Genomic DNA, 18,053 nt, shown 5'->3' with positions numbered 1-18,053 from the left:
TAGTAGCAGTTAACTTCGATTCTGAATAAGTTCAACAAGTTTGGAAAATATTTTATTTTTATTTTGTTTTTCAGAATGGCAATGTGAAAAAAAACACTACCACCACATTACTGAAAGATGGTAGAAGAAACCGGCTGGAAACACCACGCGAGAAAAAAGGCATTTCCGTGACTTGCTTATATACATATTATGTACACATTTTATACAGGCCCAGTAAAAATATAGTCATAAGTCATTGTTCCTGACACCACTCAACATTCACATGTAGAAAAGCTGAAAAGCTGTCACAGATTTATAAAGAATAGGAACATTAACCATAAACACATCTTAAACAAAAAATTTAAAAAAAAGTTTATATTGTCAAGCGCTTCCCTCCCACCCAAAATAAAATACAGTCCTGTGCAAAAGTCTTACGCACATAAGATGTTTCACAAAAACATTTGTCTTAAAATGGTATTTATATCTTCAGCTTTAGTGTGTCAATAGGAAATATAAATGTCCCAAACATTACTTCTGCAAATAGAAAAGATTAGAATAGAAGAACAGGGAGCCCTGCAACAGATGTCATGTCCCCCACAAAGCCCCCCACTGAACATCGTGTCAGTCTGAGATTACATAAAGAGACAGGAGCAATTGAGACAGCCTAAATAGATAGAAAAACTGTGGCGAATTCTCCAAGAAGCTTGGTACATCCTATCTGCCAACAACCTAGAAAAACTGTGTCCAGGTGTACCTAGGAGAATTGGTGCTGTTTTAAAGGCAAAGGTGGTCACACCGAATATTGATTTAGCTTTATGTTTACTGGACTTTGTATGACATTAAGTGATAAATGAAAACTATTTCTGGCATTATTTTTGAAGACATCCTCACTATGCAACATTTTCCACAAGTGCCTAAAACTTTTGCACAGTACTGTACACACTACTTAGATTACAGAAATTACTTTCTGCCAGATTACATAATACAATCATCTACGTATACATAAAGCATTCAAAATTCATACATGCAAACAAGGTAAACACGAGAAAGAAAACAACAAGACATTTCTTAATAAATACAATCACTGAAATATGTTGGCAGAAACATTTAAATTGAAATGGGTTGGTTGTCTGTTTCATGTCTGTATTATCAGCATTTGATACTGTGTCCACTGTGCACGACTGATGTGTCTTATGCATTTCTTAGTTTCACTATGGTTACTAATCAAAACAAATCTTCTCAAAGTTACAAAACACTGGGCAAAGTCCTACAGGGGCTAAAGCATATGAAGAATGACCATCTGTTTGACTGCTCAATGCATTAGAGTTCCCTTTCAGTTTTCAATTTCAGTGTCAGTTTTGGGACCACTGTAGAAGTGAGACAATATACTGGGTGAGTAAAGATGTTTAGTGTGGTTTTAGAGGAGCAGAAGCCTAGCAAGACAAACACATTTCTAGCTCATGAAAAAATAGATATGGCTCTATAGTGAGTTTTGGTCAGAGGGCAGTGATTCTTGTCATCTTGAGATCAGAAACATGGGTTGCGTTTACACGGTTAGATATAAATAACAAAAAACATATCACACAGAAACAGGAATAAGAGTGAGGTCTGAATTGTGAAGGATAAAAATCTGGACTAAAAACTGACTCCATACTGGTGTGCTTAGATTTCTACCCATGCAAAAATCTACCCCACAAACCAACCGAATGAAACCGAGCCACTGAGAGGTGATCCAAGATCAGTTTTTGCTACGTATCCACAGAACCTTAAATCAACTTAATTTGAAAAAGGTCTTAAAAAGCATTGAAACAGGCATTTTACAGAGCAGATAAAAGACAAATGCCACATGGTTGAAAAGAGAAATTATTACAACCATGTGCACTTTTAGGCCATTTTTATAAAAGTGATTTGGTTTCATCACAACCTTCAACAAAGAGGGGAACTCTACTACTCTACTGTAAACTTGCAATGTTAAAGTTGTTAATTTGGGTACTGTTAATAAAAATCAAATCTTTTACAATGGAAGTGAATTGGGCCAATTTTTGGAGGGTTTAAAGGCAAAAATGTGAAGCTTATAATTTTATAAAAGCACTTACATTAATTCTTCTGTTAAAACTCATGTATCATTTGAGCTGTAACATTGTTTAAATCATCATGGTTAAAATATATCTTTTTATTCATGGCAACATAGTCAAATTTGCTATAACTTTACATAGAAAAGGTTAGTAAGCAATTTTATTACACGCATATTATGTCTAGTGACTATCATTTTGAAACAGTGAGTATTTTAACATTTACAGATTGGCCCCATTCACTTCCATTGTAAGTGCCTCACTGGAACCCAGATTTTTGCTTATAAAGGAGTGAAAAGTCAAAATAATTTTTTTGCGATAGCCACAAATGCTATCGACTGAACTTGTATTGAACCCGGAATATTCCCTTTAATTGCATATATTTCTGTTTGTAAGATCAGTGGCAAAATAAACATTGATACAAATCCTTAAATGTACAATTGCAGAGGACAACTAGTAGTTCAGATATAGTATTAAATGAACCAAACTAGCTGTGGGGTAGACAATTTTTGCTATTATCACCAGCCGTATTAAGTTTTGTGCAGCATTAAGGTGGATGATCAAAATGTTCCATAACAAGATTTAATGTGAGACATCTGACAAAGACTTGAATTACAAAATGAAAAAAAATAAAAATAAAATAAAAGACACTGAAATGATCCAAACCAACGGAGCAAGGCAAACAATAAATAAATTGACCCACTTGACCAAACAAAACCAAATTTTGCTGTTACTTCATCATAAAACCGATTGACTTCTTTCTGTAAATTCTACAATTTGATTTTTAACATACTTAAAAAACATTTTAAAAAAAAAACAACAACAACTTGAATGTGCATAAATACTGCATCCACTGTGAAGACAGAAAGCTATTCTGTACTTTCATCAATAACAGTCTTGGGAAAGACTGTTAATGTTCTTCAGGTGCATTTTCTACCTGCATGAAAACTTCTCTTTACGCAAGTGCAAATCCTTGGCAAAAGATGACTTCAGTCCCACACTACTGTTTATAAGAGATGATCAACTGTCTTCAATAGGGACAACACAGAAGTATTGTTCAAGACTCCATTGTTCAGTCCATTACTGTCAGCTATTCTTCTAAATACTTCAAAACTACACAGTCTCAGATCTGTGTGGCAGAGATATCCAGGCCAACAAGAAATGCGTGGTTGGGCACTTAAGAAAGTGGAAGTAATGCCTGTCACAAAATGGGCCCCATTAAAAACTACTTCCTCTGTTCATGATTGAAGAGGATGAGAAACAGAAGCTGTATTGTTCAGATAATGGGAAGGTGGATTTATCAGAGAGCTCATACTAGGCAAAAGACTCCTTGGTTTCCTTTCCAGCTCCTTTGTTAACTAAAATGTTCACATGTGCCTTTTTAGTGTCCACTGTCTTCCATGTTTCTTCACTCAGTTCATTCAAATAATTGGTTTATTTTCAAGGTGAGTCAAACTGTAACTAGGAAAGTTTCTGTAGTTAAAAAACATGTTGTGTGCTGTCAATTGGTATTCAGTTGAGAAGTTTCTCAAAATTTCTCATCTACAGATCCAACTCATTAAAATGTAATTTCAGCTCACATTACTGAAATTCAAATTGCTTAAAAGTCTTGTCAGTCTTCTCTACACATTATAGGATTGTGTAATGCCAGAAAAAAGCTTTAGTATGAAATGATTAGTAACTAGAAAAAATAAACATGTATTGCAGAAAAAAAAAATAATCTGTAGCATGTTCATCTGAAGTGACCTCATGCACACCCATGTTAGTCCGTGTGTTTGGAGGCCATGCAATTTCTGTATCCAGCAGAAATGAGAGTTTTCTTACCAAAGTACTGCTATCAAGAGCTGCATTAAGGCAGATAATTGGAAGACGTAATGGCACATCAATTAGTCAACTCATTAAGCGTTATTTAAAAGACAACAGCTGCTGTGCTATAGGAGCACACTATTAGCATTTTATAACACATACAGGAACACAGAATGAATAATTACTTACAGAACTATTTACAAAAATACAGTACATGAATATTTCGCCTTGGCATGGCAGCAGTATGCATTAAAAAGAGAAAAGTATGCAATGCAAGATGGTCTCTACCTTGAAAGTTAATTGGTCCAAATGTGGAGGGGCAGCTTATCATTGGCAGAGAAAGAAAATAACTCAAAAAACAAGATGCATTGAGATGCAAAGGCAAATCCAGGCAAATGAAGAAGAAAAGCTCAACACAAAATAACAATCAACTGAGTGGCACCTTAAATACACAGAGAACACAGAGAAGGCAGTCATGGAAGTAACAGTGATGCCAAACCATAAAATTCTAGGCCACAATGAGGCCTTTATAGAATATACTCTATTGTATAAGATATATAGTTTTAACATTTCAATGCAACAAAGTGGGAATCATTTTTAGACCTTTTTTTTTTTGTCTATTTCAGGGCAAATGCTGTCTCAATACAGAAAGAGCTGGAAAACCCCACCAATAAGATGCCCTTACCAGTTTTACTCAAAGTGGGAAAAAAAAAAAAAAAAAAAAATCATTATTATTTTATATACTGTATATAGGCATGACTGAAGAAAAATGTGTTCTGCTTATCTGCCCACACCCACAACATCACGGCATAATGCAAATGTTGTGTTCTGAGATAAATAAACTGGAGTGCTAGCAGCCATTAATTCAAGACACACCAGTTCAGAGGAAATCTAAAGGCTAAAAGACCTATAAAAATAAGGATCTATGCTAATAAAGATTTATGCAACATAAATCCTGAATAAAACCTCCAAATTCACAATAATATAAAGTGGTGCTGACTAACTGCATGTTTGTGTGTGTGGGTATGTGTTCTCCCAGCACTATGCTAAGAAAATGAGTTTGAGCATTTCTGCTTGCTGTTTTGAGAGCAAGTGTGGTAAATGTGAGACTGAGAACTAACATAATTTCTCATGATTCTTTTTAAAGTTTGTGGTTAAAACTGATTTTTAGCAGCATCTCCTGAGCAGTGAGAGAAAAAGAGAGGAAATCCACAATACCCATCTTATCTTCGGCTTTCTCTTCATTCCTTCTCCCTCTCACTCTTCTACAAAATCCATCTCATTATCTCTTGTGCTGAGCACTTGGAGTTCTTTACAAAGCTCCCATTCAGAGAAAAACCCCTTCATACCAGCGCTGAGGCGCCTATCATCGTTTCTGTGCCCTCGTCTCTTCTTTTCAAATTCTCCTCTGTCATCAGTCAGCTCTGCTCTTACTGAAAAAAGTATGATTGTTTAACTGTAAGGGAGTCTTTTTTATCAGAATGAATGTATTTTTATACATGGGTAAACTGAATTAGATGACACTCACAAAACAAATGTCAGTTTCTGGGATGATGTCTTTAAGTGAAATGGCGTCTTCATTGCTTAACTGCTCATCTAAGTATTCAGCTCCCATGCTGAAAAAGAAAGAGATTAAAGAACAGTTTCATCATATATTTCATATGATAAGTTCATTTAAAAAGGAAAATTCTGTCATTATTTATTCACCAAACCTTTTTACTGGTATTTCCTCTGTGGAACACAAAAGGAGAATTTTTGAAGAATGTTATTGCATCTCTTTTCCTTAAAGTTTATAGTTTCCACAACTGTCAAGCTCCATTAAGGACAAAAAGCACCATAAAAGTAATCCATTTGACTTGTGTGCTATATTCCAAGTCTTCTGAAACCATATGATAGCTTAGTGTGATGAACAGACTGTCATTATTCATGTGCCGCATCAGGTTTGAGGTAAATTACATTTGTTCACACACTTTAAAAAATGAAATTGCATTTTATCCAGCTTAAGGGTGTTTTTGAGTCACAGATACTACAAAATGTAAATTACTTTAATCTACATAAAAACACAAACACCAACAATGTTCCCCCAAATGTTGTGCCAACTGAACAAACAATTTCATATTAAACAACTTTGCTGATTTTTGAGTTCCCAGCTTGCATTGCAGCATGAATAAATAATGCAGTTTTGTGTTATTTATTTTTTATTTTTTTTGCTGTTTATTGACTTTATTTATGCTGTTCTTGTTGTTTTTTGTTGTCACTGTTAGTCAGTTGTTGTGTGGTGATGTTAGGAGCTCATCTTTTAACTTAATGAGGTTTACTGATTGTCACCATTATTGAGGTTTGTGTGTTAAGGGTTGAGGTCTGTTGTGTGTCTATGTCAAACAATTGTACATACTGCCTTACCTTGCAAGACATTCCTCTCTTCACAGGCAAAAATTGCTGCTAACTTTATGTGAAAATAATTGAAATGGTGACAAATTTAAAGTTCTCATTTTGCAAATTGATAGCTGGCTGAACAAGAAATTAGTAGTTCTCTCAACAACAATTTTTGCATTTTGTGAACAAAGCAACGTTACTGAGGTCAATTATTAAAGAGTTGTTGAAAGAACTCAAAAATCTTACTGCATCATATTGCCTTGATATTTTAAGTTTGCTAAACAATTCTTTTTATGTATTTTCTTACAGTGCAAGACACTCGCGAACCATTGATGTTTTATTGACGTCCAACCTGGACCAACAGCAACACAACTGATTTGGGAGCTACAGCAGGGGGATTGATGCATTTCGGTCTGTTCTACCATCACAGGTGTATGAAGATAATTCAAAGATTCTCCTTTTATGTTTCATAGAAAAGGGTTGGAACAACATGGCGATGAGTACATTGTTTTTTTAAGAATTTCCTAAATGTTTATCCATGAGGGGTGTTGACATGAAAAGTCTGTGTGTGCTTAGTTTTACCTGTAGGGGGTGCTGTTGTCAGGCTCTATGATTGCAGATTTGTGCACCTCAACTCCTACTGACCTGTAAGTGAACAGCCGTAATTAAACAAGTGAGAGTGAATCTGCGAGAAAGAGATTTACAGCAAGAGAGAGAAAAAAAGACAAAGTAAACGGATGGGAAAAAAAGTAAACTACAATACATAAAAGAAAGTAACCACTTGGTTTGTAGTGACAGAGGAAAAAAAGATATACATAGTGTGGAGGTACCTTGTAGGAGGCGATGATGAGGTCATTCCTGTGCTGCCCAGTGAGAAGTTGGACAGATTTGTCTCTGCAAACTCACTGGAGCTTGCAGCCAAATGATCCGCCCGTTGGAGCAGGTCAGGTCTGCCAGACTGCAAACCTGAGAACAACAATCATTCAGTGATTTCATTTGATTTATGACCCAAAGAGAAGTACAACATAAAACCCTCCTTACAAGACCGAAACTTAAACTGTTTAAAATGCAACAGCCCATCTCTGTTAACTCCTTCAAATATCGTACTGTGATGATCTTGTTTTATTTGAAGGGTAGGTTAATGTTTTTCATGTTTGGGGCAAAACAATTGATTTTTTTTTTTTTTTTTTTTTTTTTTTTTGTATGGTAATGACAAAAATTCAGCATTAGATTTTACACTGATCAGTTTTGCTACAAAAATTGTCTCCAAATATTTTATACATTCATTTTGTTACATCACACTCACTGCTCTCTCCTTCTGTATCAGCCTGGTTAAGATGTGTACAGTACACAAGGCTGGCATCAGTGACCACCTGTCCACTGGGTGCGGGAGCAGCGCATCCCATGGGAAGCCGTCTCACAACACTAGAACAGCCTCCTCGACTCTTCTTTGAGGGGGATGACTTTACTGGGGACAGAGAGTGCAGAATGATGACACCATGAAGAGACTGCAAGCTCAATGACCAATATCTAGACATGATTTAGAGACATACGTGTTTTCTTAAAAACTGTGTTGCACATGAAACGCTGGAATCTCTCAGCATAGAATCCTGGCCGATGCACAGAGACTGTGTCCTACAACACAAACATTGATAACGCTATTTATCTCATATTGCGGCAAATGGCTAATTGCAAATCAATCTTAATGTCAGTTGTAAAGTAACATGCAGGGACTTATGACTTACCCCATCGTGGACCAAGGCCTTCCAGGAATGCTCTATTTTTTTAATAAATCTGAAAGAAAAAAATAAAGGAGAGATATTACTGATGTTCACAAACATGTGTATATGCACACACAAATGTGGTTGGTCCAGTAGTCACCTGTATGACTGCAGGATATCGATGATCCCAATATAAACCAGAATCCTCTCTCCTTTACTGTTGCGTGCTGGGATTCCTCCCCACCTACAGACAAAAAAAAGGTAAGTGCTTGTGTCATGTGACTAGCTAGCTAGCTTTTTTTTTTTTTTTTTTTGGCATGTTAGGAGTGACTGAGAGGTCACAAGACGTAAAAACCATGCCATATTTGATTTGGGCTCTTTATGCAGGAGTTGATCAATTATTTAATTTGATTTGAAAATTAATACGACAAATTTCGGTTCGTTCATTATAAAAAGTGATCAAATGCCTTCAGAAGACACATTTGGGTGCTTTATTAAGCATTAAAGTAGGTCACTATCCACTGCTAATTTGTGGAAATGTGTGGAGAATTAGACAGAAAGAAGGTAAGATAGTGGTATAATATGATGGTGACTGACTGGTCCTCTGTTTCCAGTGTTCCTTTCCCTTTGGCCTCTCCCTGTATGGACTCCATGGCTGTGCTATATAGAGCTTTCTGCGCCTGCGGTCTCCTGTGGTCCGGTGTCACGGCCCCGTCTGACACTCCGCCCTCCACCACACCCGTCCTTTCACGAGACGCCTGATTCGGGTTATGGATCCCCACCAGCAGACTGTAGTCCATAATCTTAAAGCTCTGCAGCAGCTGTCAAATAAAGATATGGATCAACATTAGGGCTGGGCAATATAGCTAAAAATATAAATTCATGATAGGGCATGAGAGCAACAGTTCATGCATCCCCCTCGTGATATTGGGGCATTCAAGCAAAAACTTGTTTCGTTAATCTAAAAACAGGTCCTCCACAACGATAGTGACAAAAGAACACAACACAGTTGCACACAAAACAGAGAACAGAACTTACTAAACATGTCTGAAGAGTTTATAGTCGAAGAATTTATTAATTTCTATGCCCAGCCTTATTTTTTTTTTAACCAGAGTCCTCAATCAAACAGAGAGATGGAATAGGCATAATGTCTGTCACCTCTTCTCCATTCTGAACCGGTGAGTATTTGTGACAGACCTGAGGAGAATGAGACCTCCGCAAAAACATTTGGTAGGTGTAACATTCTCAGCCAAAATCAAGTCGTTTTTAACCGGCTCATGAGATGCTGGCTTTAATATACTGTTATGAGAACATTTTTGGACTGGTTCCATTCACCGCAGAGAGAGTTATCCGGCTCGATGCCAAAAATAGAAAACAAATGATTGATAGAATGTACTGTTGCTCGTCACTGCTGGTTAGGACAAAAACTCTGATTAACATAGGAAAGATACCTTTTATCACGTGTTACTTGCTGTCAGGTTAGGACACAGTGTGACTGTGGCTCTCTGAAGCCTCCTCTATGTTTCTGTTTGATTTCAGAGTACTCCGTATAAAAATAAATAAGGCTGGGCATAGAAATGCATCAATTCTTTGAATACAAACTCTTCGGACATGGTTAGTAAGCTCAGTTCTCTGTTTTGTGTGCAGCTGTGTTGTTCTTTTGTCAATATCATTGTGGAGAAGCTGTTTTTAGATTAACAAAATGAGTTTTCGCTTGAATGCCCCAATGTCGCGAGGGGCTGCGTGAACTGTTGCTCTCGTGCCCTTTCATGAACAAGCACAGTAGATCAAAGTCAGTAAACATTTTCACTAAATAATACATTAGATTTCGGTTTGTTTCTCACCAAACTTTATTGTATGCTTTCATAACAATCATTAGTCTCATGGAATAATTTATTAGACTTCTGAATTATACTTTTGTGTCCTTCTGAAGCTTGAAGAGGTGGTCACCAAAAACTGCCATTCTATGACATCACTGAGCTCAACATTTTTTCACAATTTCTCCCTTTGTGTTAAGAAAAAGAAAGAAAGTCATATATGATTATAAAAACACAGGGGTGAGTAAACAATGACTGAATTTTCAGTTTTGGGTGAACTAATCCTTTAAGGAAACTTAAGGGACAAAGCACATTAAATTGATTGCAATATGCATGATGCTGCTAGTGCTTACCAGCATGTAAAATTGCTACCAAAATCACTGAAAATATGTTGTGAATTTTCAATATATATTGCCCAGTCCTAATCAACATCATAATTTCCCTGGATTCTATGTCCTTATTAACATCAGTTAATTAACACCTAAACACAGATGTGCATGGTTGCATGCTCACCAGGCAGTCTCGCTGAATGGTTTTGCAGAGGGCGCTGTAGTTGTCAGGTTCTAGTTGGATGCCCTCGGGCATGTCCTGGATGAAGTCCAGGTCTTTGTATGTGGGGATGACCTTTTCTCTCTCTTTAGGGGAGGCACGTCGTTTGTATGTGGAACCCTTCATGTCATATTTGAGGTGCATAGGCACACTGCGCGGCAAAAGGTTATTCATTACCACGATACGGATATTCTTTCCACCCGACTGCACGCAATACAAGCCGTAAAACTTTGGAAGCAATGTCCTCTTGTTCTGATTCAGATTCTGAGAGGAGAAAAAGGAAAGGTAATAAAGATGAAAAACGATTTAGAATGCTATAAACATTGCAATTCAGGAACTACTATAAGATCAACTTCAGGTGGTGTCAGGCCCCAACATTAACTTTTTGCCAGACCAGCCAATGGTGAGTCAATTGAGAACATATATTGGTCATAAACATGTCTTACTGGCCATGAGAATGTATTTGGAATTATTTTGAATTGTTAAAAAAAATATTTTTCATATGACAATGGGATTATTTAGCTGTTTTCCCTTGTATATTAGTAATAAGATGAGCCACTCTCCATCTTTTGGTGAAACTGCACCTGTCACCACAACGTCAAGCTCCATACTGTTTTTCCCCCTCATATTTTCAATTAATATTTGGTGGCTTAATGGGAGTAAAATTTAACATGGAGATCTCTCTGTTATTTACACACCAAAGCATTTACATTTACTCTAATTTGGTGCTTTGTGATTGCTTATTATTGTCCCTGGGTGGTGTAAATGCATGTAATGCAGGTCTACAGCTGAAGTCAGAAGTTTACTTACACCTTAGCCAAATACATTTAAACTCAGTTTTTCACAATTCCTGACATTTAATCGTAGAAAACATCCGTGTCTTAGGTCAGTTAGGATCACTACTTTATTTTAAGAATGTGAAATGTCAGAATAATAGTTGAGAGCATAATTTATTTCAGCTTTTTTTTCTTTCATCACATTCCCACTGGGAATTTGGTAGCATTGCATTTAAATTGTTTAACTTGGGTCAAACATTTTGGGTAGCCTGCCACAATATTCTTACAATAAGTTGTTGGAATTTTGACTCATTCCTCCAGACAGAACTGGTGTAACTGAGTCAGGTTTTTAGGCCTCCTTGCTCGCACACGATTTTTCAGTTCTGCCCACAAATTTTCAATCAGACTGAGGTCAGGGATTTGTGATGGCCACACCAATACCTTGACTTTGTTGTCCTTAAGCCATTTTGCCACAACTTTGCAGGTATGGTTGGGGTCATTGTCCATTTGGAGGACCCATTTGTGACAGAGCTTTAAATTCCAGGCTGATGTCTTGAGATTTTGCTTCAATATATCCACATAATTTTCCTTCCTCATGATGCCATCTATTTTGTGAAGTTCACCAGTCCCTCCTGCTGCCACCCCCACGCTACACAGTTGGGATGGTGATCTTCGGTTTGCAAGCCTCACCCTTTTTCCTCCAAACATAACGATGGTCATTATGGCCAAACAGTTAAAAAAAAATGTCATTAGACCACAGGACATTTTTCCAAAATGTAAGATCTTTGTCCTCATGTGCACTTACAAACTGTAGTCTGTCTTTTTTTTATGGCAGTTTTGGAGCAGCTGCTTCTTCCTTGCTGAGCAGCCTTTCAGGTTATTTGATATGGGACTTGTTTTACTGTGGATATAGATACTTGTCTACCGATATCCTCCAGCATCTTCACATGGTCCTTTGCTGTTGTTTTGGGACTAATTTGCACTTTTCGCACCAAACTACATTCATTTCTAGGAAACAGAATGCGTCTCCTTCCTGAGCGATATGATGGCTGCGTGGTCCCATGGTGTTTATACTTGCGTACTATTGTTTGTACAGATGAACATTATACCGTCAGGCGTTTGGAAATTGCTCCCGAGGATGAACCAGAATTGTGGAGGTCCACAATTTTTTTTTCTGGGGTCATGGCTGATTTCTTTTGATTTTCCCATGATGTCAAGCAAAAAGGCACTGAGTTTGAAGGTACGCCTTAAAATACATCCACAGGTACACCTCCTATCAGAAGCTAATTGTCTAAAGGCTTGACTTCATTTTCTGGAATTTTCCAGGCTGCTTAAAGGCACAGTTAACTTGGTGTATGTAAACTTCTGACCTACTGGAATTGTGATATAGTCAATTAAAAGTGAAACAATCTGTCTGTAAACAATTGTTGTAAAAATTACTTGCGTCTACAAAGTACAAAGAAGATGTCCTAAACGGCTTGCCAAAACTATAGTTTGCTTATATTAAATCTGTGTAGTGGTTAAAAAATGAGTTTTAATGACATCAACCTAAGTGTATGTAAACTTCTGACTGTAAATGAACCATTTTTTAATGTTTGACTTTAAAAATGATACAGTATGTTATTATTTAAATAGAAGAACTAATTCCAGAAAACATTATCTGAAGCACATACATAAGCACTCAATTGAGTAATGCTCACCATGAAGTATCCGGGAAGAAGTTTCTGCAAGAATTCTGCCTCCTTGTGCTGCACTGTTTTAATGATGAACTCATCATCGCTAGTGACATAAAATATCGATCCGCTTGCTCCAGGGTTAGACAGTTCAATTAAGGGATCATTACACAGAGAGTACTGCAGAGAGAGAAAGAAACCCCACAAACACATCAGGGGTGTCTCTAAGGAGAATTAACTTCCATAATGATGAATTTTAAATGAAATAAAATTGAAAATTAGCGAGATTTGGATATTCTGAAAACATATACAATTAGTCTTGGTGCGTAGAGACTAGTTCTCAGTACAAAAAAAAAAACAAACAAACAAAAAAAAAAACAAACAAAAAAAAAAAAACGTACGGCTCACTACCCACGGTTCAGTAAGCATTTGCACTGTGGTTCATCTCAAGTTTAATGATGCATCTGGAGCACAAGGTTTGATGAAGAAAACAAAGTGTCAAATAGACAAGCACAGTTACAACCTCCACTAATGCACCTGTATGGCTCTGTAGATGAATACACTCCGCATGTGTCTCACATGGGTCAGCTATCTACAGAGCTTGGTATGTTAAATCATTTGATGACATCACAGTCCTTCACGTGTTGGTGTGTAGTTGAAAATGGCAAGCGGAGGAAAATAAGCTGCAGATAGAGAAGCCCCCTGTGCCATTCAAGTCTCCTGTCTGGGAACATTTTCTTTTTCAGTCAATTACAACAGCGATGATCAAAAAACTTTGATAAAACAGTCACTGTTTGCAGATATTGCTCAACGCTAGTGCCGTAAACTCATGGTAATACATTGAACATGATTGCCATTCACAACATTACTCTGGTATAAATAGTGCGTGGCACGCAGAGAAGAGCAGGTGAGCCGAAATGTACACACTCCCTTCCGTTTTTAAGCAGGCAGTCAGTTCTTATTTAGACAGACATGAAACTATAACTAAAGTGCTTGGGGTGTTCATTGCCAAAGATATGTTGTCCTACTCCATTGATGAAGATGTGGGATTTCCACGTATGATTAAAGTACTAAAGTCACGTTACGTCATCCCTTCTCTTATCCACTTTCACAGCAAGGTTATTATTCTGTCTATAGTGATGTACAGCTTCCAAATGTGGAATCTATATTGTGTGTGAAATGCACTTTATGTTGATGCAAGTAGTGTAAAGGCCAAACTATACTTCACACGTCCGCATTGCTGATCGCTCCACGCAGTTTGCGTGATACAAATTTCGTCATCAGCACAACTGAGCGGCTTCACCGTGAGCCGCCTAGATTTTCTTGACTCGTGCACGCGGTCTGCACGCGTCGTCTGCACATGCGCTGGCCACTGACTGTACTAAAAGTGTGTCGTGTAGCAGTTGTAGTGTACATGCTTCGAATGTGTTCCTATTTGTTCACGGTCAGAAAAGTATACTCAGAAAGGTGCCATGGTTGGCCGGGCGTGATCCAATCTGGAATGCGCAAAAACGTAGCATACCTGGGCCTTAATAACGCACGTATAAGGACCTTAATGAAAATTAATCATGGTTTTACTATAGTAATATTGTAGTAACCATGACTGCTGTTACCATGTTTTCTTGCAGAAACCATGGTTTTGATTTTTTAAACAGTAATACAGTAGTTTTCATATCCTAACCATGATTTTCCTATAGTATTGTAACCAAGACAGTAACTATGTTAAAATTTTGTGATTACTATGATTTTACTACAAATATGGTGGTTACTGTAGTAAAACCATGGTGATTTTTAGTAAGGGCAACCCTGTTGAAGTGTTTGTTACCAAACAGAGTATCCTTACTTTGGATTTGGCAGTATATATATATATATATATATATATATATATATATATATATATATATATATATATATATACACACACACATACACACACACACATATATATACATACAGTATATATGACCCCAAAGCCGTGATATAAACCGAACCGTGAGAAATTTGAACCATTACACCCTTATAAGATACCAGTTAAGAAACTGACTATATAAAAAAAACTGACTATATAAGGAACTTCTGTGAATGTGCGTGTGTGGTTCAGCTAACCAAATAGTCGTCAGGTCGAATGCCAAAGAGTTCTCTGAAGTAGCGGAAGGCAATAGGGGCATAGGTCTTAAACCTGAAGTCACCATGGTGATGTGCTGGAGTCAAATTACTTCCTTCACTGTGGGAGAAAGAGAGACAAACAGAGTGATGTGTTTTTGTTTTATTATAAAGTACTGTGCAAGTTTTAGGCACAAAAAAATGTGCATAGTGAAAATGGGTTAGGGTTCACTGGGGGGCTCTGTGGGGGCCATGCTATCTGTTGCAGGGCTCCCTGTTCTTCCATTATATTCTATTTGCAAAAGGAATGTTTGGGAGTCTAAATTTATATTTCCTATTGACACACTAAAGCTAAAGAAATAAATAAAAAAATAAAAAAACATTTTAAGACAAATGTTTTTGTGAAAAACCTTACGTGTCTAAGACTTTTGCACAGTACTGTATATGGAAAATTAGATGAAAGAATAGAAAAAGTCCCAAACACTTTCACAGTTTGCAAGTCTTAATTAAAAACGTTTGGTCAAAAACCTTCTTCAGGCACTGTTAATAAAGATTTGAAACCTCCTACATGGTGTGAAACATCAATTTATCCATTGCATTATAGATAGCAGTCTTGCAGGTTTGAAGACAGCTAGAGTTTCTCTTATAAAAAGCAACAACATGCCAAAACTAGGCTGCAAGGTATATGTGCCATGACATAACAACAGGCAACACACCCATTCAAATCTATTTATATAGCCACAGCTATACAAATAGTACAAGACAACATGCATAAAAAGCTCTGGAAAACACACATATACACAGGTGCCAACACAAACAAGATCTTGATAAGGGTGCCAACACAAAGCATAATCTCTTATTTAATAACACATCTTCTCATACTCACCTGGGAAAGAAGATGCTTTCCACTACGTAAAAGTCCTGCATGAGGACATCTCTCTCGGCTTTCTGACTGAGGCTGCCCACTGTGTGCGTGATGCCAAGCTGAATGGCACCTTTTAGGGCAGAGGAGGGCGTCTAAAGACAAAGAAAGAGTAAGGGTGCAAATGTCTGAGAAAGATGTGCAAACAGAGAGGATAGGCGGTAAAATAATATGATAGTTAAAAAGTGTATAATTGAGTTGCGGTTCAGGATTTGTGGGAATATAATGCTTTTCTAAAAAGAGTAATTTCAGGTAAAGCAATCACTGGAATGTGTCATGATTACAGAACATGTGTCATGTCAACCACCCCTTCCTTTGTGACTCCTCCCTTTGCTTTATTCCTCTTTTCTAGTCCAAATTTTCTCTTTTGCCCTTCCTCTATTCTCAGATGACACGTTTGACCCAGTGTCACAAATTTAGCAGGGCCATAAATGCCAATAAGTGACGAAAATGGCCTAGATATCTAAAAATGAAGGACCAAAAAATGTAAAACAAGGGGCACGTACTGAATTTATGTTTTTTCCATATGAAACATCCAATTTATATTTATTTACTGCACTTTTACAAGAAGCAGATCATTTCTGAACATTTGTGAGGAGGGCACAAGCATTTATTCAGGAAAACATCACTTTACAAATGGTAAAAGACAGGTTTGTGGAGCAATGAGGCTTTCAATACATGTGTTGGAATTGGGTTCACAAAGTTTTTCTACATGCTTTTAGATTACTGCTATCTAATGGTCAAAGAGATTGAGCCACTTTCTCCTACTGCAGCAGATATTTTAACATCTGCTTTGTTGTGTTTTGAAAATGAGTCATTTGATTTTGAAGCAATTACAATTATTACCAAAGCTACTTTCATTTTTTTTGTTCTGTTTGCTAAATTACTTAAAAAAAATAAAAAAATAAATGAATATTTATATATTCATTTATATATATATATATATATATATTCCAATAAATTCCAAAATTTTGCCCCTTAATGTAGTACATTTCTGACACTAGTTTAACCTCATGCTGACCTTTTTGTAAGTGGTTTCTCCTGTGGGGTCAACTCCCCGGTGACCGATGGTCTTCTTCATACTCTGAGATGATCCAGGATCATAGTTAGAAAGAGAATGCAGAGTGACAGAGAAGGAAGAGGAACAGAAAAAGCATGTGTTATGCCTCTGGTTTCATGTCAAAAGAGGGTATTCTAGAGGCCTCAACTCTGTCCAGGTTTAACTTCCTGTTTGACAGGTGTTTCCTCAAGTCAAACACATTCCTATGTGTCTGTGCATCCTTGAACTTGATACATGTGAATCTTCAATTGACAATAAGAGCAGTGTGTGTGTGTAACTGTCAATATTTGTCCTTTTCGAGATCCTTCTCACATGGCTGTTTGATCAACAGACGGTAACAGTAAAGTCAACTTTAGTTCAGTCTACAGGGCTCATGTGTTCACATACCTCTATCAATGTCCAGCAACTAAAATAACACTCAGACTTGGATGAAACTGAGGATACTGATTTAAATACTTGGCTGCCAGACAAGAAACTAAGATAAAAAACAAAAAACACATCTAATACGCTGGCTACCACCCCTGGAGTTCGCTAGCTCGCTAGTTTGAATCCCAGGGCGTGCTAAGTGACTCCAGCCAGGTCTCCTAAGCAACCAAAATTGGCCCGGTTGCTAGAGAGGGTAAAGTCACATGGGGTAAACTCCTCATGGTCGCTATAATGCGGTTCGTTCTCGGTGGGGCGCGTGGTGAGTTGAGCGTGGTTGCCGCGGTGGATGGCATGAAGCCTCCACGCGCTATGTCTCCATGGCAACGCGCTCAACAAGCCACGTGATAAGATGCGTGGGTTGACGGACTCAGACGCGGAGGCAACTGGGATTCGTCCTCCGCCACCCGGACTGAGGCGAATCACTACGTGACCACGAGGACTTAAAGCACATTGAGAATTGGGCATTCCAAATTGAAAAAAAAAATCAAATAAAAAAAATAATAAAAAAATAACCCTTCTGAGGGTATCTTGAAAATATTTGCAAGCATTAAAGCAGGTGCAGAAACCAGTGCACCAGTATCTGACTGATCTATAGACCAAACACTACCGATCCCATTCTGCACTGGGAAGATTTGTTATTAAGAGGTTACGAACCCATTGCTTTCCTTAGTTCCTTCACTTCCAGTTTAACTGTGTCTAATATGATCAAACAATTAGATCAAATTTCAGTGACTCTAGAAAGAATTCATACTCCGATTCTCATTGCAAAAAAA

At 37.4% G+C, this 18,053-nt stretch overlaps 1 protein-coding gene across 1 annotated transcript in view; it reads right to left on the bottom strand.

The window, feature by feature from the left end:
* Nucleotides 1-39: 39 nt before the first annotated feature.
* The window catches only part of pip5k1ab (phosphatidylinositol-4-phosphate 5-kinase, type I, alpha, b), a 42,299-nt gene continuing 24,285 nt past the window's right edge, over nucleotides 40-18,053 (bottom strand). The window contains exons 3-16 of the mRNA XM_051721868.1: nucleotides 16,816-16,878; nucleotides 15,759-15,889; nucleotides 14,876-14,993; nucleotides 12,797-12,949; nucleotides 10,285-10,584; nucleotides 8,552-8,775; nucleotides 8,115-8,198; nucleotides 7,979-8,027; nucleotides 7,787-7,868; nucleotides 7,540-7,701; nucleotides 7,064-7,199; nucleotides 6,816-6,878; nucleotides 5,386-5,473; nucleotides 40-5,290 (exon numbers count right to left, since the gene is read on the bottom strand). Coding sequence (XP_051577828.1) covers nucleotides 5,288-5,290; nucleotides 5,386-5,473; nucleotides 6,816-6,878; nucleotides 7,064-7,199; nucleotides 7,540-7,701; nucleotides 7,787-7,868; nucleotides 7,979-8,027; nucleotides 8,115-8,198; nucleotides 8,552-8,775; nucleotides 10,285-10,584; nucleotides 12,797-12,949; nucleotides 14,876-14,993; nucleotides 15,759-15,889; nucleotides 16,816-16,878 — 1,656 coding nt within the window. The 3' untranslated portion in view covers nucleotides 40-5,287. The remainder of the gene's footprint in view (nucleotides 5,291-5,385; nucleotides 5,474-6,815; nucleotides 6,879-7,063; nucleotides 7,200-7,539; nucleotides 7,702-7,786; nucleotides 7,869-7,978; nucleotides 8,028-8,114; nucleotides 8,199-8,551; nucleotides 8,776-10,284; nucleotides 10,585-12,796; nucleotides 12,950-14,875; nucleotides 14,994-15,758; nucleotides 15,890-16,815; nucleotides 16,879-18,053) is intronic.

Source organism: Myxocyprinus asiaticus, chromosome 16 (assembly GCF_019703515.2).
Source record: "Myxocyprinus asiaticus isolate MX2 ecotype Aquarium Trade chromosome 16, UBuf_Myxa_2, whole genome shotgun sequence".
Lineage (NCBI taxonomy): Eukaryota > Metazoa > Chordata > Actinopteri > Cypriniformes > Catostomidae > Myxocyprinus > Myxocyprinus asiaticus.
Note: the sequence above shows the minus strand (reverse complement) of the source record. Positions and strands in the feature narration are given on the sequence as shown.